The sequence below is a fragment of the Bombus pascuorum genome, chromosome 5 (assembly GCF_905332965.1).
Source record: "Bombus pascuorum chromosome 5, iyBomPasc1.1, whole genome shotgun sequence".
Lineage (NCBI taxonomy): Eukaryota > Metazoa > Arthropoda > Insecta > Hymenoptera > Apidae > Bombus > Bombus pascuorum.
This window is the reverse complement of record NC_083492.1, coordinates 12,131,086-12,158,579: the sequence shown is the minus strand read 5'-3', so window position 1 is coordinate 12,158,579 and position 27,494 is coordinate 12,131,086. Positions and strand designations below refer to the sequence as shown.

The following is a 27,494-nucleotide window of genomic DNA, read 5'->3' as shown; positions in this document are numbered from 1 at the left end:
TAAATTTTAGGATAACCATGCATAACCTATAAAATACCAATAAATAATCATTGGTAAATAATAAAGGAGCTCATTATTATTATATAGTATTAATCTTGCTTTAAGCCACAAGAAATTTTTTATAAACAATTATGTAAGATACAAATTTTTAACATTGTCTTATAAAGATAAGAATTAAAATTTTTAATTTAAAAATACTCATTGCGTAGTGACATCTGTTATACAGTCTGTATAATACTTATAATATACATTTTGGTCTATATTTTTCAACTACTTAACAATTTTATATCATGTAAAAATAAATTTGTTATGCTAATCTTTACCTAAAAATACAATAAATATTAAAAAAATGATAATAATAGTCTTAATATAAGGACTTTAACTTTAATTATATACATATATACGTGTCAGTTTTAACATTTACATGCGTACATCAAATAACATACATAAATCAAAGTATAACATTAATTACACAAAAGCTTTGTTGATGTATTTTTTGAAAAATAATTTATTTTTATTATATCATTTGTATTTATTTCTTTAAATTTTATTAATTATCTTATAATTATAAAATTTATCATATTTAATTAATTATAGCTTATGAGTTTGAAATTAAAACTAATTTATTAAGACAGGATTCTACTGTTGTAGGTTAAATTTGCAAGCATAAAAAATTATAATCAGTTTTTAAACCTTCATAATATTAGATCGGAGAAGAATAAAACATAGAAAATATTTATATGAAATCTTTTTATATGAAAAAGTTTTACTATAATCAGTTATAATATAGTAAAACTTTAATATTAGATTGTAGATAGAAGCAGATATTTCTTAATACCAGAAAAAAGTTTATTTTATTTTATGTATTCAGAAATTGAAATACATATATAGTTTTTTAAATGAAATTGTAATATTATTACTTCCCCTTATTTAAAATTATCATTAATCTCGAAAACATTGTTATTCAAAACATAAAAACATTATTTTGCAAATAATGCTAAATATGTTTTTTGTTTCTTAATGCCGTTATTCACATAATGTATGTTTTTAGATATTGTTAAACGAATGATGTTTTTAATAAATCTATTAATTCAATAAAGTGATTAATCGAAGTAATATGTAATTATTTCTTATATTAAGTAATTACAACAAGGTAGAAAATAGAATAAATAAAATTTCTACGAATATTATCTTCAATGTAATGAACCTTTTGTAAGTAATGAGGATTATGAGTAATTCTTGCACGTATATTTTATCTTCCCTATCCAAAGGTGAAAAAAGATACTCTGAACATAAACATACGAAATCTCAGTTTTGAATTCAGACAATTCATGCATTTGCAAACTGCCTTCATAACAAATTTTCGACGCTATTTCGTGTTGCATTTGATGCTAGATTTAATCAAAACCTATCCGAAATAGAACTCCGATCTAATCTAATCGGACTTCTTCTTTCTGGATGTTTAATTTTGTTCATATTATGCTATATGAGAATAGGGAACATTTTAAAGTTGTCGATTTTTACAAAAATTACCTTCGTAAAAAGCTGTTATTTTCCGCAACTGCTAAATATATGAATTTCATTCCTTCTTGTTTTTAAGTGGTAAAAGATTTATTTCATAAACCATTGTACTTCTGAATTAATCTTTTATTTTATTCGTGGAGTCATTTCTACAATAAAAGGTATTGTTTATTGTACAAATTTGACCACCGGTTAAATAAACGAACAAAATATTTTTATATTTTGTGATCTTTTTATTTACACTTTTTTAAATTTGCGGGTTGACCACGAAGTTGTAATCAAGTCAGATTGATAATTTAGTTCTTTGGTAGTATATGATGATTTATTGTTAGGTATGCATACGTAATGCGTACGTATAAACAATTAAAGGCAGCAGAACTAACTATAGTTTTGTGTCGATTGCAAATACTCAATATTTCACAAAAGTATTCTTAAATATCAGCCACGATGTCACAGTGGTTTTGTATAATATATGTCGGGTTAACGTTATAGTTAGGATTAGGGTTAGGCGTGTGTAATGAATCTTTACTGGAAGTAGCCATCGTTGTTACGCAATCGAGGTAATGTTGATTAGCACAAGTGTGAGTATTACAGAATCTAAAAGTAACCGTGGTGATTAGACATTAATGATAATGGTCTTAGGTTCGATCACGAATCCGCGATCAACGGGATAGCAAATATACTTTCCTTCAAAGTCTAAGTCGGACTCGTGGTTAAAAACGTGAAGTATCCAGTTTTTTTTTATTTGCGTTTATTTTACAATCAATTCTCGTTAGAGAATTTTAAGTAAATTTATCTGGCGTGGTACTATGACATGATTAATAAGTGTTTATAGTATGTTTAATTCTATTTGAATCTAGTGCTTAGGTCTAAGGTGTAATGTCTTTTTAGCTTACTGATCTGTTCCGACGTGTCAAGTAGTTGAGTAATTAGAGGGTTTTGGTGGTTGTTTTAATTCTTGTGCTGTGTCTATTGCTGAATTTGGATAATTCTTCTTTGACTGTAGGTATCTTGAGGTCGTGATGTATCGTTTCGTTGGTGACGTACCAAGGTGCATCTATTAGGGATCTTAAGGTTTTCTATTGGAATCGTTGAAGAATTTCTATGTTGGAATTACTTGCTGTTCCCCATAGTTGGATTCCATAGGTCCAAACAGGTTTTAATATGGCCTTGTATAATGTAATTTTACTTTGCGTGTTTAAGTTGGAACGTCGGCCGATAAGCCAGTAGAATTTTTTAAATTTTGCTTTGAATTGTTTGGATTTATCTAAGATATGTTGTTGCCATGTCAATCTTCTGACTAGAATCATGCCCAGATATCTGGCTGACTCTTTATCTGGAATAGGTATATTGTTTATCGTCACTCGTAGGCAAGTTTGTTTTCATAGCGTGAAAGTTATATGGCTGGATTCGTTTTCGTTGACCTTGAAGCGCCATTTGTGGAACTACTCTTCCATAGAGTCGAAACCTTGCTGGAGAGTAAAGGAGGTAATTGTCGGGTCAGAGTGCGAGGCTAATAAGGTTATATCGTCAGCAAATGTCGCTGTGGTTATCCCTGTCGAAGTTGGTAAATCTGCAGTGTAGATGTTGAACAGCAGGGGTCCGAGGACACTGTCTTGGGGTATGCCAGCTTCTATTGGAAATGTTGAAGTTAGAGCGTCTAAGTATTTTACCATGAATTGTTTATTGATTAGGTTGGATTTTAGGATGGAGAAGTAAGTGTGTCGTTGGATTTTCTTTAGTTTGAACAAAAGTTCTTTATGCCATACTTTGTCAAATGTCTGTTGAATGTCTAGAAATACCGCAGTGCAATATTTTTTCTTTTTTAAGTCTTGGGTAATTTTGTGAGTTAAACGATGAATTTGCTCTATCGTAGAATATTGCTTTCGGAAACCGAATTGGTGATCTGGCAGTGTTTTCAGATCCTCTAAGAGTGGAAGGAGTCGTATCATTAGCATCTTCTCGAATAGTTTGGATAAGGTGGATGGAAGACTAATTGAGCCATAAGAGCTGGTTTCAGAAAATTTTCTGGATGCCTTCCATAGTGAGTAGTTAGAGTCAACTGTGGGGGATAGGTTGGCAAGGTATTTTTGAAAACAGTCGTTCTATACTTTTTAAGGGTTTTAGTGATTTTTCTTGTTGCATTATTTAGTTTGTGCTTGTCATCGGGTATTCTATGACTCTGCCATATTCTTCTAACTTGTTATTAAGGTCTTGTAAGCTGAGCAGTCTTTGTAGTTCGCAGGGTGGTCTCCTTGACAGTAGATACATTTCGTAGGAGTTTCTGCTGATTTAGTGCATTGACCTGTAGAATGAGGACCTGCACATTTGACGCAGCAATATTTTTCCGTGTGGCCGTATCTCTGGGAGCTTTTACATTGAACTATCTCTTTTTTTGTAAAAGGTGGCTCGAATTTTATTATTGAGTTCATTAATCGGTTGATATTATATATTTCTTTGTTGTTTGGCTTTTGCTTTAAATCCACAAAGAATAAAGATAGTGAGTTTTTTGTGATTCTGTGTCTTATATTGCTGATATTGGTAACTTCATGGCCAAGATTTTGGAGTTCGTATTTCAGTTCGTCTAAGTTAGCGGAGTGGTGAATGTTGCGTAGTACCACTCGAAAGGGTCTTTCTTATTTTAGTTGATAAGTGTGGAATTTAGCGTTCAGGGTTTTTAGCAACTTGGTTAGTTTTCTATAGGAGTCTGGATTTGTCGGCAGAATTTTAACCTGATTGTTTTTAATTTTTAGTTGATAATCTTCTTTGTTAATGTCTTTCTCGATGGACTTGATCATTCTTTGAATATCGATGACGTCATCGATGAAGATTGGTGGGGGAGGAGGAGTTATTTGCTTTGTTGGCTTGGTGATGTTTCTATTACATCCATAGTGTCGTTTCTGGATTCTAGTAATTCTGTTGTAAGTGGACTAACTTGCGTTTTTTGTTGTCATTTGTATGGTTTGGAAGGTGGAACAGTTTGTCCTTTTGCCACGGAGGAGGGATAATAAGGCGGTTATAGCTTTGTCGAGTGAGCTAGTTCCAGATGTTTGGGCCATCTTCGAGCTAGTTAATTCAAATTGAAATAACTAGTCGAGAGGCTATGATTCGGATTGGAGATTAGAAGAGTCTGATTATTCACTATTAAGTTTAGAAGCACTTGTTTTATTTTGATTTCACTTCACTTTCGACGGAGGATACATAAAAGATATAACTTAGAAAACACGAAGTTGGCACCCCGCTGGGGGTAGCCACCCACATGCTATATTTATTTTTATTTTAATTTTTTTTATTACCAATGAGATATAACACTTTACCAAATGTCCTTCAGGACAAATTGTAAAAAAAAACAAAATAAAATATAAAAAAAAAAAAAAACTTTCGACGGAGGGTTGTCACTTGTATTGTGAACTGCACTAGGCACTAGACACACACGTGTTCACGCTTCGGCAATCGACGGCTGAAAAAAAATTGTTTTACTCGCTGACGAGATCGCATGAGAATGTTCCTCTCCGTCGCGGTGATACTGCAGAGGAAAACTATGAATGGGTGTGTCTCAGGGCACGAGATCATCGGATTCGTCGAAGACATCCCTCGTTCAGAAAGTGAGGGAAATGGATGTTGCTGTTAATTGGTTAATTTCTATGTTAGTGGCTAGAGAAAGATGCTGGTCACCCTTGAGAGGAAGTTGCTAGCGGGAAGCGTCGTTTGTGAGAAAAGCAGATTTCCTGTATCTTGCCGTAGTAGGTGATAGATTTAAAGACTGTTTGTCCGTTTGAAGGACCTTAGTTAACTAAACCCTAAGATTTATAGCGGGTTCTCAGCCTAGCTGAACATGTACTGTGGAGATGTATCGACATGTGGTAATTATTTTGTCCGAAGAATAGGGTCTGCGTGTGGCGAACCACGGGGCAGAAACCATTGGAATGTTTACTGTTGAGTGCCGCTATAACTATTTTTTTTAAGGAGAGCTATACAATTACTCTATACCTCTATTAGATAAAAACGTTCATCCCGTAACCGCGGCTACGTTCGATGACTAGTTGTCGCCTCGAGCCCAAGCTCATTATCGCAAATTTCGTACAATTATAATCGGGTTAACTTATAAAGATTAAAATATTGGGGATTTTCCAAAGAATTTCAAAGGGAAGACTCGGTGTCCTTTCATCTCCGACATATATATATTCAAAGATTCTAAGAGTGTTCGAATACTTTCGTGAGCCACTGTATATTAGTGTACAAGTGTACATATACTGACTCGCAAGAGTATTCTATTTAAACATTTATCATAGAAAAGCTTTACGTCCATATTGTATGTTATATTAAACATTCCGAGAATTTGTTAACATCGTAATGTGACACGACTGTCATGATCATATTAATTCGCTTTAAAATTAGCCTGAAAATGCACATAGAATTCATAGTAATGTACATAGAAGTCATATAAAAAGCTGGAATATGCTAAAAGATCAACTAGCTTCATTCATATATTAATCATAGCAAATTTTGTGCTTAAGTAATTATTACTGTCATTGTTTCATGCGTTCAAACTAGTGATACTAATTGAAAATCCCACCGAAAATGAAATGCTACAGCATTGTCGCACCGTTACGCTTTTTGAATGCAGAAAAATGTTCATGCAAAAGAAATTCAAAAAACGAACAGTTTACAATGATAGGATTATGAATCATTAGTACGACAGTGATTGTAGAGGATGTGATTGTAAGCATTCCAATCTCTCATTACTGGGGAGAAAACCTAAGGCATAGTGCCTGCGATTTCATTAAAAATGTTGAACGCATTAAACGAGCCAGTTACTGTTTTTCTACAAAATTGAAAGAATTTTTGGAAGGACAATACTTCGCAGGAGACGATGATTTAAAGTCCATTTGTACACAATCAAGCCGTATCTGTTCCGTATTCGTTTTGTATTCGTTCCGTGTCCGGATGTTTATGCGTTAATATTTACACCGGGGACCATCCGAGATGTACCTCTTTCCAATTGAAAACTTATTGTTAGCTATGATAGCTATTACTATTAGCTAATAACTTTTGGATGAAGAAGAGGAAGAAGAAGTAAAGCGACAAAAGAATAAAAGGCCGATTCAACGTATATCCGTTATAGAAACCGTAAAGGAAAAAGAGAATTCCGTTTTTACAAACGACTAATAGATCACGGACAGAAGTTTTACGAATCTCTTCAGCGTGATACTATAAGAATACTGTATGTAATTAGGCGGTACGCAGTCTTCGCATCAAGTGTTCTTCGCTACAAAAAATAGCGTATTGCACGGACGAGACACGTTGAGATGGCTGTGGCCGTCGGTGCTGTGTTAGGCAAACAGAAAAAATATTGAAGATTACCAAACTACCAAATGCATTCGGGACACGTCGTGTCTATTAACGACCAACGGATACGGCGCGGATGATGTATAAACTTGTGTCCCTTCAAAGTGAAGTAGTGTAAATTCAACTTTACATTTAAAATCTGAGGCACGGCAAGAATACGGAACGGACACAGCTTGAAAAATGATTATGCGAACTGTAAATTCGCAGTGGAAGTATCGAAATTGTATATGTCGAATATTATATATATTTATATATATTTATATATACAATATATTATATATACAATATATTATATTGTGTGTGTATAAACATATACACAGTACACACACACATACAGTATATATATATTGTATACCTTCGTCATATATAATTTCGTACAATACGTATATATACGTATAAAGCTCATCTCATGTTACGATAAGTGTCAAGATAGGAGCAGCGATTGCATTGAAAATATAAATAGAGAAAGCTTTTTAAAATGCAATTGTATTATTATTATTGCAAAATAGATATTACTTTTTGGACAACTTTAGTAGAAGTTACAGAATATTTATTGCAAATATATTTAATAAAAAATTAGTGTACTGTATAAATAGCTATTTTAGGGATATAACAGGGGGTCTTATTAAATATTGAGGTTTATTCCTATATTAATATAGCAGATAATCGATCGTTTAAACAATTTCGTGACCTCTCCGAAATATAATATACTTGTGTGTTATTACATACTCCTATACATATCTTGGAACTTCTATATATATTTTCTGATTTGTTTGAAACTTTAACAATGTAATCATAATAGTTTTATAATAGTTTTATAATAGTATCAATGTTTTAAAATGCTTCTTATAGCACACATGAATGCAGGAAAAAGGTTTAACCTTTACACTTTAACACAATTTTAAAACGCATAGTTTCAATCGTTCAATTAGTTAAAAAACTTGATTTTTCGATTCTTTCCTAGCTAATTAGTTCGGAAAATTCTTTGCAGTATCGCAAAGTAAGGACAGGTTCTCAGTTGACATAGTACAGCTCTACACCTTTATATAGTTTAATGTAATTCTCATTCTCTAATTACTTATTTTATCTCTAATTATTTATTGTGATCGTCAAAAATTGTAAACTTTAACCACTGACCGACTTCATGAACTTGCTATATCGTTCTCGCTTACCAATACTCTTGATGAAAGAGATATAGTGAAAACAGGCTTGAGAACAGACAGGTTTTGAACATCGAAACAGAAATTTGAGAAGGTCTAAGGCGAAATGTCAAATTAGTGCTGTGTAGTACTTTCTTTGTAGATCCAGATTAATTTGTAACGGTAGATTTAAATAGCGATGCAAGGATAATTCTTTATAGTACTATATAACTGCTTTCTTTTATAGGCATAATTGTTTCATACAATCCATTCGTATAAAAGGAATTACATAATGTTTACAATGGGAAAATATATTCTAGTACTATTCTTTTTTTCGTACATATATCAATTTGATGGCGTACAAATTGATTCTCCTCCAGTTGTTCTATGGCATGGAATGGGTAATGTTTTTCATCTTTTTTATACAATGTACCTATATAGTAAAACTCTATTTATCCGACATAATTAAGAAACAAGACGTGTCGATTAACTGGATCAATCAGATAATAGGAGCCCACTAGTTCCAAGCTTTGCTGTTTATTATTCGTGTAATCGGAGTTAATTTCCATATATGAAATTTGTTAAGCTAAGTTTGAATTTCGCTAAGCTGAATTTTGTAAATAGGCAAATGCCATGATAAGGCAAAAATCATTATTCATAGAAGCAGTGCGTTATGTGGCCTGAATTCAGATAACAGGAAGATATGTATTCGATAAATCGGGCATTATGATGGATGTCAGTTCGGATAAATGGAGTTCTACTGTACAGATTGATTTATCTGAGAACACTCCAAATATCTCGAAAAATATGACTGGCACGAAAAGATGCTTCAGACGAAAAGTGTATGATATCGCGGGAGACATACTATATTCCTGTATATTTGATTTTGCGATGACCTTGAAACGTCCTGCGAAGATCGTGTTCAAATTTTCAAACGGGAACTTACATCTTTTATTACACATTTTTATAACTGACTTCGAGACGTTTTCAAAACAGAACTTATTATCTATGTATTAAGAACTTGTGTCTTTCGCATCATTCACTATCGAGATATAAAATTTCGAAGTTGACAGATCGATACAACTACATACAACCGACTGCTGGAAACTGACTGACATAATTTTATTTTAGAAAGCCAAAAATTATTGTCTTGTTTTCTGCAATCTTGTAGTTTGACGTATAGAATTCGAAAATATAAATACTAGTTTTTTTATCTGTCTCGCATTCTAAATCACTTCTCTTAAACTACCATAAATTAGATGAATGTTACTATAAATTTTTTATATTACTTTTATTCTATTTCAAAACGATGATAGCATACAGTAATTAACATTTTTTATAATAGCATTAATTTTTAATTTTTCATATAATAAATATAATAACACGTGTTTTTATACCATAGATACTAGATATCATAGTTAAAAGATAATATAATTTCAGGAGACAGTTGCTGCTTTTCATTTAGTTTGGGAGGAATAAAAAAATTGATAGAGAATAGAATACCTAACATTTATGTGTATTCCATTCGATTGGGAAATAATGAAATAGAGGTAGGTATTTTTGTAATTTTTAATTACTTATATAATAATAGTATCTTAAGTTTATTATACATAAATAGATACATATTTTTTGAATTTTGAATAATCTAAACTAGATGGTTAAAAAGTTGCAGTAACATCAAATTGTGCCCTTCTCGACATCATTTAACTCATGTTTGAAAGGATTTATAATCTACCAACTATCGTAGTCGATAGAAACATATATTTTATTTCTTTAATGTATATACTTCTTCTAACTAAGAAAGGATGAGATAAATCTGTTAGATAATGTTTGAAAATTCTATAAGTGTTCGAATATTAATGCTAGTTACTGTATGTTTACCTATCTCATTTTTGCTTTTTAATAATTACTAGCCAGTGATGTTCCAATAACCGATGTTTTTTTAGGCAGCAAGCTAAATGTTTATTGACACTTTATTATAATATTTTAGGATGTTGAAAATAGTTACTTTGGAAATATTAATGAGCAGATACAAGAAGTTTGTCAACAATTGTCGAAAAATGAACGTCTTAAAAACGGTTATAATGCAATTGGATTTTCTCAAGGTGCTCAATTTCTGTAAGTATTACTTATGAGAAAATTAACAAAATTAGGTATTTGATGGAAGGTGTGATCTATCTGTAAAAGGAGTTTATTATTGTATTTCCCAGATAGAAGATATCTATTAAATAATATACATTCAATATATGTATTGAAAATCATGCAATAAGCCAAGGTCGGTAATTGTATCGTGTAAAAGTATCAAAAGTGTAGAATGACAGTTTTTAATACAAGGCTTCGTTTTCGAGAAAATCAATTATGATTCATTAATATAATACATAATATAAACATAATATAAATATAAGCATAACATAAATAATGTTAGTGCAAGGGACAATGGAACATTAACATTATTTTTCAAGAGAACGGTTGAAGTGCGACCTATAGTTCTTTTTGCAAAGTTGTTCTTCGTTACAAGTACTATGCGATACAATAAAAAAATTTCATGCTGAATTTTAAGATGTAGGAGGCGTTCAAAGACGTAGACTCACGATGTGGCGGGCATGACACTTACTTTCAGTGTACCCTGCACATTGTACATATACAAGCAGATATGTACGAGCAGATTTACATATATAAGTACATATATACGTATATATGTATGTATGTATATATGTATACCTACACTAATCCTAGTCAGTATTACAGTCTTGATTCTCTTATATGAATACATACATAAATAATTTGAAGGTTGTATTTATCGTAATCACCCAATAAGTGGTATTTGGACTAACGATAATATGACTTAAAACAAAACAAGTTCAATAAATTTTTTAACAGGTTAACGAAACTTGAAAGAAATATTTGCATTTCTAAAGTAAATTCAATTTTACATATAACAATAACAGATGTGTTACGTACAAAGATGATATTGGAATGATCATTTAATGTTTGATATATTACAGGAGAGCCGTAATTCAAAGATGCCCCAATCCTCCAGTTAAGAATTTCATCTCCTTGGGTGGTCAACATCAAGGCGTTTTCGGATTGCCAAATTGCGGAACATTGAAACCTAAGATTTGCAACTATATAACTCGCATGATCAAATATGGAGCTTACTTACAGTATTGATTTTTAATTTTTACTTTTGTTTTCTTACAATGTCTTACATACCTACATAATATTAATTTAAATAGGTAACCCGTAAAGTCGTGCACAATCATAACAAATACTAAGTTGCAAATTAACAATTTCAGCATTTTGATGCCCAACTCGTTGATTTTAGAAGTTACATATTTAATTTTTGTTTTCTGTATCTGTTAGGTTCACTGTTCATGAAGCGTCGCCTCATAGAAGCATAAGTGGATCGTTTATTGCTGTAACGTATCTATGCTTCTGTACTAACTACTGATAATGTTAACTCCAATTGTCATGACAAAAAAGTTCGCTGCTATTTCATGGAGAGCTGCACATTACTTTATAACGACCACTGCATGGGAACGTACTGTTAGCATCAATGCGACGTTTCATGGATAGTGGGCTTTAGCGTACCATTTTGCAGTTATTTTGGTTTATCATGTGTTTGTTGTTTAATGGAGCTATCCCGAGTTGATATTTAGAAGTAATTATTTCTACGCATTCAACGTATTAAAGTTTTCGGAAGATATAAAGACTGAAAAAGCTGCTATGAGATCGAGTCATTAACACGTTCAACGCGATACAGGTCATCAGTGATAGACAAAAGATTCCTTTTACGTTCCCATACGCTATCACGAACGCACAATTATCGGCAGAATTCATTATAATGTTACTGACAGCTTTTTGCAAATCTTTCGTAAAATAAGACCGGACGGCGGTTACACTTATAGATGAAAGTTGTTCAGAATCATGTTCTCGATAACATATCAAAAAAATCATCAAAATCCAAGATAGCTCTCTAAATAATTACCGTAGTTATACGTACCTCTTTTACCAATAAAGCGTTTTTTTTTTTATAAAGTTTTACATTTCATTTGTATAGTATCAATTTTTTATCAATTACTAAGTGATACGAAATTTATTAGATATAGTCAGACCTCATTAATTAGTAATAATAAGTATAAGTAGTGTACAACGTATAAAATACCTTTTGTAGTCACTATACTTATACATTTGAAAGGGATTGTAATATTGTTCCCTTAACATTTAATTTACACTTAACATTACACTTAAGATTTAATTTACACTTTTATATAATAGCAATAACTTATACCTACGTGTGTATAATTATCACATAGTATATATAAAATATAAAGTATATATTCTTTTATAAATACTTTCATTTCAGTTCGTTACTCACGTTATAAAATTATTTTATTTCATTATAGAACAGTTCAAGGAAAATTTATTCAAGCAACGTATTGGCATGATCCATACCAAGAAGAAGAATATAAAAAGAAAAGTATGTTTATGGCCGACATCAATAACGAGCGTTATATTAATGAGGTAAGAAATCTATATGTCTCCATAACACTTTATCGTATTAAAAAATGACAATTATCTAATAAGGGAAGTTTCCTAGGTGAGTTATTAGTTAAAAAAAAATAACTATTGCATGTTCTACTTGTTAGTAGCTGCTACTCTATCTCTTAATAACTAAAATGAGTGCTATTCGCTCGGAAAATTTGATATCGGCTGGAAAAATTACATCAAAGTCCGCCATAGGCACTTCCGAAAATGAATATAAATGACAGTTTTTTGTAATTATTTTAACCTTTGGCTTTTTTTTCTAAATACATATAAGTGAAATAACTACAATAGAAAACAAACTTGGGTCTCAAGTCAGGTGTTAAACATTTTTTTTATCCATTTCCCCCGAAGTTCAAATTGCATTTGACTATACGTACTTACATACATATTCATATGTGACTTTATGTATCTGTACACGCTAATGTTTCTTTCATTTTTCTACTAAGTTAGGAAAAGGTTACTGCTAACAGAATATTTTATTCTGTTTCAAATTTCAATTCAGAACATAATTTTCCGATCTACATGATAATTATAAAACTTTTATCCTTCAATTATAGTTTAGAATACCGAAGCGCAATTCGAATTTTCTACATCTGACTGAGGCCCAAGTATTTTTTCTATTCTAGTTATAGTATTTGAATTGTACTTAGAAAAGTATGGAAAATTGTAAAAATTTCAAAAAGTCATTTATTTCTATTTTCGGAGCTATGTAAGGCGGACATGGACGCCAATTTTTTCTACTACGCCAAATTTTTCGAGTGAATGGCACTCGTTTCATGGTCATGGACGTAGGAATTAAAATAAAAGTACTTTATTTCAAATGGACTGGTAAATATCATTTTTATAAAATAAAACATAAATTGAATCCTTAGAATACATCATAACGTGCTTAATATTAAAGTTATTATTTTACATAAAGAAAGGTGGGAAGAACGAATTGCAATTTAGTAACTATATACCTATATCAATATATAAAACAATATATGTGTATCAATAAATAAACGGTAGATACGATATATTTCTTTCGATTGCTTTATTTGTAATAAGAGATCAATAATTATTGACAGTAGAAAATTCTGCGATGTCAAAAAGTATATGTGTAAAAAATGAAGGAAGTTTGGAATTAACACAGTGAAAGAAATGTTATATATACAAGTATCAGCATATATACAATTATGTTATATATACAGTGTTACAGCTTCCCTTTTTCAGTACACATTTTTGTATTAATATTATACAGACGTAGCAAGCACGGTTTTATAAGACTGCACCGGTAACAAGTTTTCATTTATGTTTCTAACAATATGATAACAAAATTCAATGACCAATCGGCGATCGTCCATTATTGCGTGTGCCGTATCGCTTCTTCCTTTTACTGACACGAGTTTGGGTTCCGCAGATTTGCGCTTAATTTTTATACATAATATGTAGGCCCATAAACTTGTTCTAATGGAGGCGTGGCACAGATTTCAATCCTCTGGTGGTAAGATGGCAAAATACTGAAATACGTCCTTCGGTCTCTTTGTTCATTTATTTAAATCATCTGATTTATTTACATTCCAAATATATACTCAGTAGCGTTTCACAATTTCAGGATTTGTTTTAATTGAAAAAATGTTCTTTCAGAGCTATTCTATTCAGTAGTATCTCTTTCGAAAAGAACAGCTTGAACAGTTATTAATGTAAATAATAGGCCTTATACTTAATGTATTAATTGCGAAACTTAAAATTGAAAGATTGATGAAATCGCTCTTTTCTCTAATTAATTAAATGACGCCTACGACTATCTAGAAGAGAAAATTTAGATAAATTTTCTACACGTCTTTTTAAAAATCATCAATTTTATGTCCAACTTTTCATCAATTTATGATTACATACTTATTTTTCTACTTTTTTATTGGTTATTTATCTGGCTTAACAGAGCCAGTTGTAAATGTAATATAGATATTAAAAAAAAGTATCTACTTAATTGATGGGATAAAATCTTCTTTTGTAAAGTGTAATGAGCATATTTTCATAGACGATGATAATATACTCTTGCCCGCTTTTAAAACTTCCATCTAAGCACTAAAGCGGTCAATAATTTCCAATTGATTTAGTTTATTTTTTAGTTTCATTATAAATTTTTATTTTCCGGAGGAAGTAGTAAAAACGGACAGTGTCATTTTTACATAAAACTATGCACAGAGGAATATATGTTACTTCTACTTTTTCTATAAGGAAATACCATTGTATAAGTTTGTATAGCTACTTAAATAATTATATGAATCTTATTATGCCGATCAATTTAAAAGCATTGAGATAAATTTGAAAACACTAGCTTTTCACTACGCGCCCATTTAAAATTTAAACATTGATGATCATATGGGTAGGTGAGCATTTACTCGATCTATCTTTAGTAGTTTAATTTTCTGTTACAAATTGGCTTATCGAAATTCTCTGTTTCCCAAAATGAAAACTAAAGTATGGCAAAAACTGAAAGAGACAAGGAAAGAGAAAAGAGAGTGCGAGTAAATCGTCTCTTTAGAGTTGTGAATTCCTTTGCTAAGAAGTAAAGTAGAGCTAAGGGTGTGCCAATACCCTATAATAATTGTTGCCAATTACGTTTTTACCTTATCTTTAAATAATATTGAAATTTCTTTTCAGACGTACAAAGAGAATCTTCAGAGATTACGTACCATGGTACTAGTTAAATTTACTAATGATACCATTGTCAAGCCTACAGAAACGGAACTATTTGGCTTTTACAAACCAGGCCAGGGATCGTTAATTCAAACATTGGAACAATCCGATTTATATCGTAAGGTATAGAATTTTATATAGGTATCATTACAGGATTACAATGTAATAATGATTGAAAATACAAATGTTTTTTAGCTTTTGTCTGGTTACAAACATCTTTGTTTAGCTATAATGATTAAAAATAAACGTTATAGGTTCAGTTATAACGAATACTTGGCAAAATTAATTGAAGTTACAATTGCATTTCAAAAAATACAACTGCAACGAATAATTTCAATCAGAAAATAAATTTTTACATTTCAGGATCGTTTAGGTTTGAAAATGTTACACGATTCTGGGAGAATTCATTTTCTTAATGTACATGGCAACCATTTGCAGTTTACGGAAGACTGGTTTGTAGATAATATAATAAAAAAATATTTGCTATAAGCATTAATAACATTAAATAATGTATAAAGAATTAACCTTTTTAAAACAAATATTATATACGTGTATACATATGGATATTTCACTATCTTTGCTTAATACATATATCATTATTGTATCTACGTATTCCCTTCACTAATGCACATTCTTCTCCTGTAATTAGATGCTATCGCAATAATTTAAATATGTATACTTTTTGTAAAAGCTACACCTATTCATCAATAAATTTTTGTATCATTATATTTCTGAAATATGGAGTTATCTAAATTGAGTGTCACATCTTGAAACGAAATACAAATTATTTGAGGTTTGTTGTTTTCTTTATTTTAACATCAGATTCATAGATACTTCGTTACAATAATATCGAACACAATATCTATCACACTTAAGATCTCTTTCAGTTTTTTTCACAAGCTCGACGCGTTTGACTCGATCTTCCACTAAATTCTCATATAACTGGCATTGGATTTCATCAATGGCGACTATAACATCGTTTTTCAGCTCGTCAATCGTGTCTCGACTATCAACGTACACTCTATTTTGGAAAAATTCCTATGAAAAAGGTCTAACGGTGTCATATCATACGATGTTGTTCGTTAATAGATAATAATAAACTTTTATACTAAATTTTAGCAATGTGCACACGATGCCGCACTGTATAGTGTTCCATGTTCCATAATTGTTTGGATATAGGCTTCTGATAAAGTTTATAAAAAATAAATCAAGGTATGTCAAACCGATTTGCAGTAATTTCGGTGTTGACTGTCGAAAGATGTGACACTGAATTTAGATAGTCGTTATTCAATGAATTTTCAATATTATGTTGGATCACCAACATAGTGACTTGCTCTCTGATAAGTAGAAACGTGCTACCGTGCTATCTTCAATGACTACAAATCCGAAATCCAAAGCGTCTCCTTTCGCCCTCCCGATTCAAGGATCACAGTTATCCCTTTGCTGTCTACAGCCGAACATACTATAAGTTTATGCGCACGATCGCACTAAGTAAACATTCTTGTAATTTCTACGTTTCTTACGCTAGCGGGCAATTTAAAGTTTAACCCCTTCTCGTGCCATTTAGCACGACGAAACTCGGGCCCAAGCGGTAGGCGTCAAAGTGTAGTAAACAAACCAGATTGATGCTCGAGAACAGTCACAATATGAGCCGAAATGTAAATACCTATGATATAGTCAGTGTTTTTTCTTCCAGTTGCGTGGAGACGCGATCGCGAGGAAGCGCGTCAACGGGAGTCGTAACTTTCCGTTACGATTGTAATAATCGACACCACGAACAGGTCGATCCCCTTATTTCTTGTGGGTTAATAGGGGTGGTTGATGTGGTATAACACTGCAATTGACAGGTTATAATAATTATATTTTCAACAACTTAATACATTCAAATGTTACGTCGTTTCATGGTATGATACTTCCTAAAACACTCTGGCAGATGTAAAGCTACTTTACATTTCGCGTATTCCCTCTTCGTTTCGCTTCGTATTTTATGTTTATAACAAACTTTATACATCCTTGTTGGATGCTTCTTTCGAGGCGTCGGATCGATATTTTTTGGGAAATGAGCCTAATATCGTGCTTAGAGTCGAAGAGGTTCTTTTGATTTATATTTCCTACGCGTTTTGTAGTCCGGTAATTCGACATTTTGCAAAATTGCCTCTGCTATGTTTATTCGGTAATCAACATAAGTCTCCTTTTTCGATTTTTTGTGCATTGTTTTATGCGTAATATAGATATTGAACAGAGCCATATCTGACATGTAAAAGAAAAGTTTTCGGTATCCTTTGATGACTTTTCTCATGATTGGGAAACAGGATAACATCTGATCTCGATGATCAACTGCTCTCATACCCTTGTTATATTTCAGGATACATTTAGGCTTCATTACTTTTTTTAATTCTTTGTCTAATTGCTCAACCATCTCTACAACCATCTGTTTCCTGTTTCTTTGATATCATATACACGTCGTGTTTGACCTTCCATCTCAGAGCTTATCAAATTATTGCAACACTCCCACACACATTCTCCTTTCTTCAAAATACGTTTTCGAATATCTTTTAGCATATTTTTCCTATTCTTACGTACTGTCCCGAAAACGTTAGTCTTTTTCTGGTGTAATTTTAAAGAGGTCGGCTGTACCACTTGTCCAGAAACAAAGTATATTCCTTGTTTATTATAGATTTTGATAACTCTATCACAACGTTCTCCGATGCACTATCATTTCGATCAATTTTGTCCTGACCGACATATATTTTAGATCTATGACAGAAACCGGTACTTGCCTCATACAATTTGTAAATTTTTAATTCAAATCGAGCTCTTTTCGACGAATTGAATTGTTTATACGCTAAACGCCCTTTATATTTCATCAAGGATCTATACCGACATATTCATTGGATGTGTAAATTTCTTTAAATTTTTCATTCCAGAGGTTGATGATAGGTCTTATCTTTCGAAGTCGGTCATTACTATCAGCAGTTTTATTATCAGAAAGATGTAAAAATCTCGAAATTTGCCGAAATCTCTTAAAATGCATTGTTTTTCTAAATATTGGCGTTTCTACTACTGCTCTTATAGTTCAATACAGTTGGATATTTGATTTTTTTACTTGACCCCTCAAAATACACAGTGCATAGTAGGCCTTTATTTCGTCTAATGTAACAGGATACCAAGTGTCGTCCACTTTCAGTCTTTTACGCTCGTCGTGCATTGTCTGATGTGCGAGGCGATTTGTTTCCGTAACAAGTATTTCCCAAAGTTTGTTATCAAATATAATAGAAAATAGGTCTAACATTTTTGGATCCTCGCTTAAATTATTTAAAACAAAAGCTTTTATGCCATGAGTTTCAGAATACTTCCAAACTATTGGTGTGTTTTTTACTTTCTGCCAAATCCACGATTGACGCATCGTACCTTCCTCTTTACTGCTCTCATCTAATCATACGCCTTGCACGCTTTCTGATTGGCACAAACACGTCACTATCACTGGATTCGTTGTAATTGCTTTCATTTAAAACTGTTGTATTTTACATTTTGTAGGGGTTTATTAAATTTCAATAACTAAACTGCTTTGTAACAGCAATTATAAGAATCGCGATTAACTTTCGTGGTGTACTGATAGGAACTAACATTCAATTACGATCGTTATATTACGATGTTTATTTTTGGGCCCCGACTTTCAGTTCGCGAGCCTGGCTCGTGATAATTATGTTTGGCCCAACTATCTGTTCGCGAGCCTTTTTCTTTTTTTTCCTTGAGGAGGGGAAAATGCTATAACGCATACTCAGTTATTGAGTATGTGGGACTCGGCGGAAGTCGCCATACCCACTAAAAACCCCTCCTCTATCCGCTCCTCTTATGGTACAGGAATCAACCCCCGAATCGCCTGTAGCGGCACTCGACAGCAAACTTTCCAACGAGTTCTGTCCCGTGGCTTGCTACACAAAGATTCTACCCTCGACCGGACGACGGTAGAGCTGTGGTTAGCGCCGTTGGTTACGAACGTTCAAGACCAGGTTCAAATCCTGGCACTTTACTACGGTTTTTTCTTCACGAGCAGCAATAGCACTATCATCGATCTATCCACCTCTCACGCCTTTCAATATTACTTCAGGGTTGGCCTTTAGTGAGTATCCCTCACTAATTCGATCTTCTCAATTCAGTCGACTAGCTTGTCTTTTCTTCCTTCCCACAATCTTCTCTTGCACTCGTCTTTCTTGCATGATCTTCTTGGAAAACGCTTGGAACGTAAATCCAATCGTCCTCTTTTTTGGTTACTAGGGCAGTGGAGCAACGCATGCTCCGCATTGTCACCATCGGTGTTACAATCCCAATATCTCGAGTGATCCTCCTTGTTAATTGTCTTTCGATACACATTCTAAAAATCCCGTGTCCGGCTAAAATTTGCATGTTCATGACTGTCAACACTCTTATCTGTCCTTTTTTCAACTAACTCCTTGATCTCCTGGTATGCCATCCACGCCCACCGCTTTGTTAGAGTTTATCCTAGCTCCGGCATCCAGTAAAGCTTCCTCCGTGATCACGCAGTCCCCTTCGTCATGTTGATACTCCCGTCAATTCTCATGAAATTCTCCGTCGGTCTCGTTAGGAAAAGCTCATCGACAATGGTTCGTATCTTATCCACGCGAAGGCCGTCTGTTCGGACTCTCCGGGCTATCTATCTGTTCACGAGCCTGGCTCGTGATATTCATGTATGGGCCAAAATCTTCATCACGAGTCAGACTCGTTAAAGCGCGGGAAGGGGTTAAGTTGAAGCTGTAGTTGCATTCTGCGTTGTATTGAAATTTCTTGAATTAAGTGTACTTATCGGTCTCATCGTTTCTCTCCCAGTTCCACAACGATTAATTTATTTAATGAAATTTTGTGTGAAATTCTATGATCTTAAATGTCCTTCCATTTTAATCAGAAAAATCTCATCGATGTGTTAATGAAAAAATAATTTATCTTTTTTAACAAAAGATTTCAAAATAAAAAGGATTCGTCGTTGCATTAGCGTCGTTTCACTGATATGAAGACGAAAGGGAACCTTATTGTGCGGTCACGCTGTGCGACCCTCTCAACTACCCACTGCCCAGTGTCCAATGCCCGGCTCAGGTCAATGTTTATTTTCACATAAAGCGATCGCTGGTGATTGAATCTTTCTTTTCCTACGTTGCTCTTTTTACGTCACATTGGATCGTGGCACGGCCAACTTGCTATCCTTTTCTCTGTCGCCATGCGACGTGCGACTAACGTGTCTATGAACACTACTCTTGTAACCATATCGTTGTACGATCAATTGTTTCGGTTGGTTGCCTTGTCATTGTGAAAGTCCCAGCTAGGACATAGGGTAAGACATTGTGGAGAGTCGAAATGATTCTCTCAAATATTTGAATGGTTCTTACAACGATTCTGTATCGAAAGATGAAATGTCTCTTTTAAGCGTTCAACTAATTCTGTATTACGAGTTGTCATGATATGTAGATAAGTATCTACTTCTCTTAAGGTCCTTTTGACGATGGTGTTCAGAACTATGCATGCCGATTAGTTTTCATTGAACGCCTCTAAGGTGTCGTACATATACCTTTCCATGCGTTTGTTGAATTTTTAAATGTTTTGTACTCAAGATCACGCGATAGTTATAGTATTATAGGTAAAACACGCGATGGATTGATTTTGATCTCGGTTATCATGGTATGATGATAAAAATATGTATTCCCCTTTAGAAAAACATGGGTCACATTGAAATATGATCTTGAGAAAAGATTTTTGTTCTTCGTAATATTTGTCCTTTCGAACCAAACATTCTTTCCCTGCGATATTTTTTCCTATCGTTAAAGACAACTCCAGATATTCAAGGTGACTAAATTACGTTATTCATCCTGTATATTAAATACACAATGTAACTAAGATTATCTTGGGGATTAAAAATTTTAATTACAGAGTTTAAGTACACTTGAATAGTTGCTCATTTCACCTATATCTTTTGCTTAGAATTCCACAAGGTTTGGATTAAGTTTGATGCTAGCTGTATAAATTCCAGCTATCATACCTACAGTGCTGGACAAAAGTATTGGCACAGCATGATTGTTATGATAGAAATGCTTATAACTACTAAACAAATTGATTTAAACAAAAAACTTTTTGACGTATTTATTTATTATCTATTCTAGTTTATTACATAACAAGAGCAACAATATAAATAAAATAATACGCAAAATAATAACAAAAATATATTTTTTGAACATTTTATGGGTGGACAAAACTATTGGCACAGTAGAATATTTACGCTTATAACTAATTACATAATAAACTTCTAATATTTTGTTGGCAGTCCTTTTCTTTTAAGGACTTCCTTTAATCTTCTGGGCATCGAGTGGACTAATTTTTTAGTGAATTCAGGTACAATATTGCTCCATTCCTGCAGAAGAACTTTCTTCAGTTCAGACTTGCTTGTGATATTATGTTTCCTAATTCTTTTTTCCAATTCGTTCCACACGTGCTCAATGGGATTCATATCGGGACTTTGAGGTGGTGTGTTTAATGTGTGGGCAGTATTATATATTATCCACTGACGAACAATATACGCCATATGTTTAGGATCTCGATCCTGCTGAAAATAGAAATCCCTGGGGAGGTTTAATTTTTGAGTACTTTTCAAAAGATTTTGCTTGAGTATATTTAAATATACATATTTATCCATTATCTCATCAATGAATATAAGTTCTCCTACACCCGATGATGCCATACATCCCCACACCATTAAACCACCACCCCCATGTTTCATGGTGGCTTGCAGATTCAGTTCGTCCATCTCTGTGTTGGGTTTTCGCCATACTAATATTCTGCCGTCAGATTTAAAAATATTAAACTTACTTTCATCTGAAAACATGATCTTTTCCCAAAAATCAGTATCTTTCGTAACAAACTCTTTCGCGAATTCCACTCTTTTCTTTTGGTTTATTTTACTGATGTAGGGCTTTCTTCGTGCTGCACGGGCAGAATAACCGGCATCCTTCAATACCCTACGTACAGTTTTGGTACTTACTTCTTTTTCACACTCAGCTTTTAACATCGAAGCAATTTCAGTCGAATTAGTTTTTGGATCCTTCTTTACAATATTTACGATTTTCCTTTTTTCTCGAATTGTTACCTTAGAAGGGCGACCACTCCTAATTTGATTCTCTAGATTTTCTTCACTTTTAAAGCGTTTTATGACTGAACGCACAGTAAAACGACTTCTGTTTATGATTTGTGCAATTTCGTTGTAAGATTTATTCATCTTATATAAATTTAATATTATTTTTCTTTCTTCAATTGTGGTTTCTTTCGTTTTTCTAGACATTATTACTCTTTCTTGGTTTTTTGTTGTTTAATAACTGAAGTCTCCAGTTTCACTGATCGAGTGTTATAATTAAGAAGATTAAAGGAAGTCCTTAAAAGAAAAGGACTGCCAACAAAATATTAGAAGTTTATTATGTAATTAGTTATAAGCGTAAATATTCTACTGTGCCAATACTTTTGTCCACCCATAAAATGTTCAAAAAATATATTTTTGTTATTATTTTGCGTATTATTTTATTTATATTGTTGCTCTTGTTATGTAATAAACTAGGATAGATAATAAATAAATACGTCAAAAAGTTTTTTGTTTAAATCAATTTGTTTAATAGTTATAAGCATTTGTATCATAACAATCTTGCTGTGCCAATACTTTTGTCCAGCACTGTAAATGTTTAAAGCCAATAGCGAAGTTAAGACAATAGGACGTGCAAAAAGTGGTTTCTCGCACACATTGTTAACAAAACTACTTAAAAAATGCATTATTACAAAGCCATAATGGCTGAAGACGAGAGAATTTTGGATACTCAAATGCTCGAAAAATTAATAGAGATTGATAGAAAACAAGAAAACTAATTCTGATTCAACGTATATGCGAATAAAAAATGTGTAACGTTTGCTATACATATGTATATACTTTACACTATATATCTACTTTAAAATAGTTAAGGAGCGTTTAGACGATCAATACTATTGTTAATATCATTCTCAATATTCAAGGACATTGACATTGTATTGACAATATACGTATATTGGTCGTCTAGAGTGTGGAGGGTCACTTACTTATGATAACCTTGAGAACCTTAAATATTGACAATAATATTTTAGGAGCGAATTGAACATCACCTCAGAGAAAGTCTTATTAAACAATTTTAAATTATAATGTACTCATCGTAAATTTTGTTAAAACCGCATAATAAACTTTTTAACAAGTTTATATCTTTATTGCGTTTCTATAATAATATCATAATGTATGATACAATTGTTTTCATATAAAGAAATATTAATAATTATATAATATAAATATTATATAATATATCATAGATTATCGTAGGTACAATGTCGTGGTTGTAATTGCAATTTCGACTCGAACTTAATACTCAGTATCAATGACGATAGGAACCGGAAATTAAAAATGAGAGTGTAAAGAAAATTTGCGAAGAAATAACAAGCGTAGATAGTGTCAGTTTAGATAGACCTTGGAAAGAGGGCCATATATTTTCATCGAGCACACTGGTAGCTCTATCCGAGGGAGCGGAAACAACAGGGTATATTATGGAATACTATCCGCAATAGGTTCCACAATCTCGGTAGCCATTGTTTCGTGGTACCTACAGATGTGCTCCATTGTCGGTCTATCGGTACTCTTGCTCGAAAAGGAGAAAGAGAAAGAAAAAAAGAGAGACGTTTACGAAAGGAACGTATCAATTCTTTGTCGTATCAGTATATCTGTAGGCATATCTAACGGGTGACATGTCTTGAAATTACCTTCTTTATTTTCGATAATAATGACGTTTAGCGCTAAAATGACACCTCTTCACACTCGATTATGCATATTTTAAAGAATAGGTAGCATTGGGAAGATTCAACGCTCCATTATACGATATTATACATTATAGAACGATGTATTATTGATGTAGATACAAGTTTTTAAGGTTTGTTTTATATAGTTTTTGGAGTTTCAAATTATACAAATTATAAAGTTGGTTTGTCATTAGCGATGTCACATACCTACATACGTCAATACGCATAGGTATGTATATTCACACGAATTGTAATACGGATATTGATATAATGTAAATAAATACTGTTAAGAATTTAGATAATTCTGTAGTTGACTTTTAGGTACTGTGTAATTTTTTCTTTACCGTACGGTAATTATATTAAGCCGTGCAAATTAAGCGGAACACTTTCCAATATCGTGCAATTTTTGGCGATGATGTAAATGCGTTACAACATGTATTACAAAATTCTAGTTTGCCTATCGTTTGAGTATTAATTTTATATTAAAAATTATGATTCGTAAAATAGAAATATTAAAAGTAGCTATAGGAAATATCAGTTTTTAATAAAAAACTATGATTAGGCTGTGAATTTTTCTGCATTTATGAGAAATTTCAAGATGTAAAAATGCGTGCAATACATACAAAAATATATGAAATATTTAAAATAGAGTATTTATTACATGTAACATTTAGTAGATTCTATTTTCTAAAGTATATTCACAAACGCCTAAATGCGCATAAATATCCGCAGTCTAATTATGACATTTGAAAAAGATTTGAAATTAAAAAAGAGAAGCAATCGGCATAATGTACAAGGTAATATTAACACTAATCGTTATATTGGGTCACTCGGGAAGTTCGTTCCGATTTACATTTTGATTCGATATACATTTATTGAATTATAGGGTTGCCATTTTATTCCACGATCTTCCTCCATCCTCCACGCAACTTGAATATTCCATCCTTCCAGAACCTCACAGGTTTCTTGGCGAAAAATTTTTTAATATGGTCTTTCATGTTGACGAAATTCCTTAAAAATCGGAACGAAGTTTCCAAGCAACCCGATACATATATGTAGATATTTAGTTATAATATTTCTTATCATCTAGTAAGTACCGAAGCAAAGAACTATCAACAAACGAACTTATTTTAAAAATATTAGTTTTTTCCATTCACTTGTTGATAGCAAAAATTATTAGTAGATATCTTTATATTTTTATACATTTTTCAAAATTGGATTCATACAGTAAGAGTATAGTATAAAGTATGAAGGTTTGATGAATCCACGGTTACATATTATACATACATATATATTTTTATTTGGTTAGTTTTCCTTTCCAATAGACAATTGACAATTTGATTTGATTTGTGCGCATTTTGTTAGATTGTAGATATGCGTTTAAAAATACTTAAAAATTTTAAATTTATATTATCAATCTTTTATGGATATGCATATTTGTACATACAAGTATGTATATGTTTTTAATCAATAGTATCTCTGTACCGCTGATTACGATAGGTAACGAATACTTAAAAAGTTCCTAATTTCATTACAGCATGCAAAATTAAAATACAATAGTGTGAAGGTATTAGCAATATTATGAATTAATTCTCTACATATTTTTATTTTGTCTTATCATAAGTACTGATTTTAATAATAACATAGTTTTGGTGTTAATATGTACATCACGCATGAATTCATTTCTTATTCGTTGTTTATTTAATTCTTATTTAGTTATAGTAAGAATAGAAACATGACTTTTAAAATACGATAGTGAAATTAAGATTTTATGAAGATAAATCAGATCAATTGCTCCAGCTTTATATCGATAACAAATATTGTTTTTGTTTCTGTGTCGAATTTACGAATTTCAATTAGGATGTAAATATATTAAGTTGCCCGAAACGTGTCTTTCTTTTACAGACACGTCTTTTACAACGATGCATCTTTATACAAACATGAAACCTAATCTGTCGAACGTTGTGATCTTTATTTTGATAGAACAAAATGAAACATACGTAATTCGATAAAATAATATAAAACGGAAAATGTTGTGCATCCATTAATTTCCTTATAAAACGAAAGAAACTCTTCGAACGACCTAATATAAAACGTTCACCATTGATGTCTGTATATTTTGAAATTCAATTTCACTGGTAGTCAGGATTTTGTAGTACTCTAATAAATATACAATACAGGCACATACAGTACACTAGACTTGTACTTATTAAACCACAAAAATTCAATTAGGTATTTGGAAATAGCACCATTGGGACCAACGACATTTATTAGGAGAGCAAATTAGCGAATTAATTGTAAATCTAACATTGATATACGTACGTGTATGTACGCGAACTTTTTTCTGTTTAATATCTATATCGTTTTCCAACTGGCTCTGTTGAATCAATCGATAAATAGTCCATTAGGAAATGTATGTGAAGCGATCTAAATAAAATGTCATTATGAGCGAATAGGTACTTCAAGAAAATCACCCTGTAGATTGTAGATAGTGGGAGTACCTCTCAAGGATACAGTCACGCAATAAGAGGGTGAGTAGTAGCGGTAGCGATGATAGTAGTGGTAGTTGGTTTGATGCCAATGGGCGGGTAGGTTGGCATAGGTTGGGGTAGGTATTCCGTTTGTATAATGTACCTACTCACTCGTATCGGACTGTCTCCCTGTGATGTGAACGCAGCCTCAGGCTTATTATATATCTCAATCTCAGAATACTACTGACTCTGTCGAAATTATGATTACTCGTCATTCCAGAATTTCGCAGCAAGACGAACTCTTCTCTCTGTCTCTTCACCCCCCCCCCCCCAAATCTTTTTCTAGGTATCATTTTATAGGTATTTATCTGTTTATGATATAATTTAATACGCTCAACTTCCACAACGGTCCTCTAGCTACTTAATTTATAAATTTCCAAAAAACATGTGTTCTTCTCCACTTTAGTGCAAACCTTTGATGCAAGCTTGATACAAAATCAGAATCTTTCTTCACTAATATCAAAAGTTTCATAAAGCATCGTTCGCGATACAAGTTGACGATAATGACAAATGAAAATAATTCATACTTTCGTTCATCGTAACTATTCATGTAATTCATACTTACATGTAATTAAACGTATGATACGCTTTCAAAGTCATTACATTATTACGATTTAGTAGAATTAACTGAAAGCTATAATCATTTTGTTTCTTTATCTTTTTACATGAATAACAAAATATGTAATGAGGCACCTATGTTTAGAATTGGGAAATTAAAAATTAATCTTCTTACGATTAAAACAATATTTTGTGAACTTTTATAATCGTTTTAATGTATGTTTAATGCTTCATTGGTAAAGTTATAATAATTAAACTTTGATCTTTAAAGATTAAGAATGGTATCTATCCACTGGTAGATAAT

The 27,494-nt window shown here is 32.3% G+C and overlaps 2 protein-coding genes across 7 annotated transcripts in view; both read left to right on the top strand.

Moving 5' to 3' along the window:
* Window positions 1-27,411, top strand: part of LOC132907531 (trans-1,2-dihydrobenzene-1,2-diol dehydrogenase-like) — a 216,956-nt gene extending 189,545 nt beyond the window's left edge. For all 3 annotated transcript variants that reach the window (XM_060960718.1, XM_060960715.1, XM_060960716.1), the window contains one exon: window positions 27,254-27,411. In XM_060960718.1, the coding sequence (XP_060816701.1) occupies window positions 27,254-27,396 (143 nt within the window). In that variant the 3' untranslated portion in view covers window positions 27,397-27,411. The remainder of the gene's footprint in view (window positions 1-27,253) is intronic.
* Window positions 1-27,494, top strand: part of LOC132907530 (palmitoyl-protein thioesterase 1-like) — a 72,675-nt gene that overhangs the window by 2,162 nt on the left and 43,019 nt on the right. For 3 of the 4 annotated variants that reach the window (XM_060960709.1, XM_060960711.1, XM_060960710.1), the window contains exons 3-7: window positions 8,257-8,410; window positions 9,450-9,559; window positions 10,000-10,127; window positions 11,015-11,173; window positions 12,416-12,533. In XM_060960709.1, the coding sequence (XP_060816692.1) occupies window positions 8,302-8,410; window positions 9,450-9,559; window positions 10,000-10,127; window positions 11,015-11,173; window positions 12,416-12,533 (624 nt within the window). In that variant the 5' untranslated portion in view covers window positions 8,257-8,301. Of the gene's footprint in view, window positions 1-8,256; window positions 8,411-9,449; window positions 9,560-9,999; window positions 10,128-11,014; window positions 11,174-12,415; window positions 12,534-15,203; window positions 15,363-15,602; window positions 15,962-27,494 lie in introns of those variants that run through there. The other variant, XM_060960714.1, reaches the window with a different exon arrangement.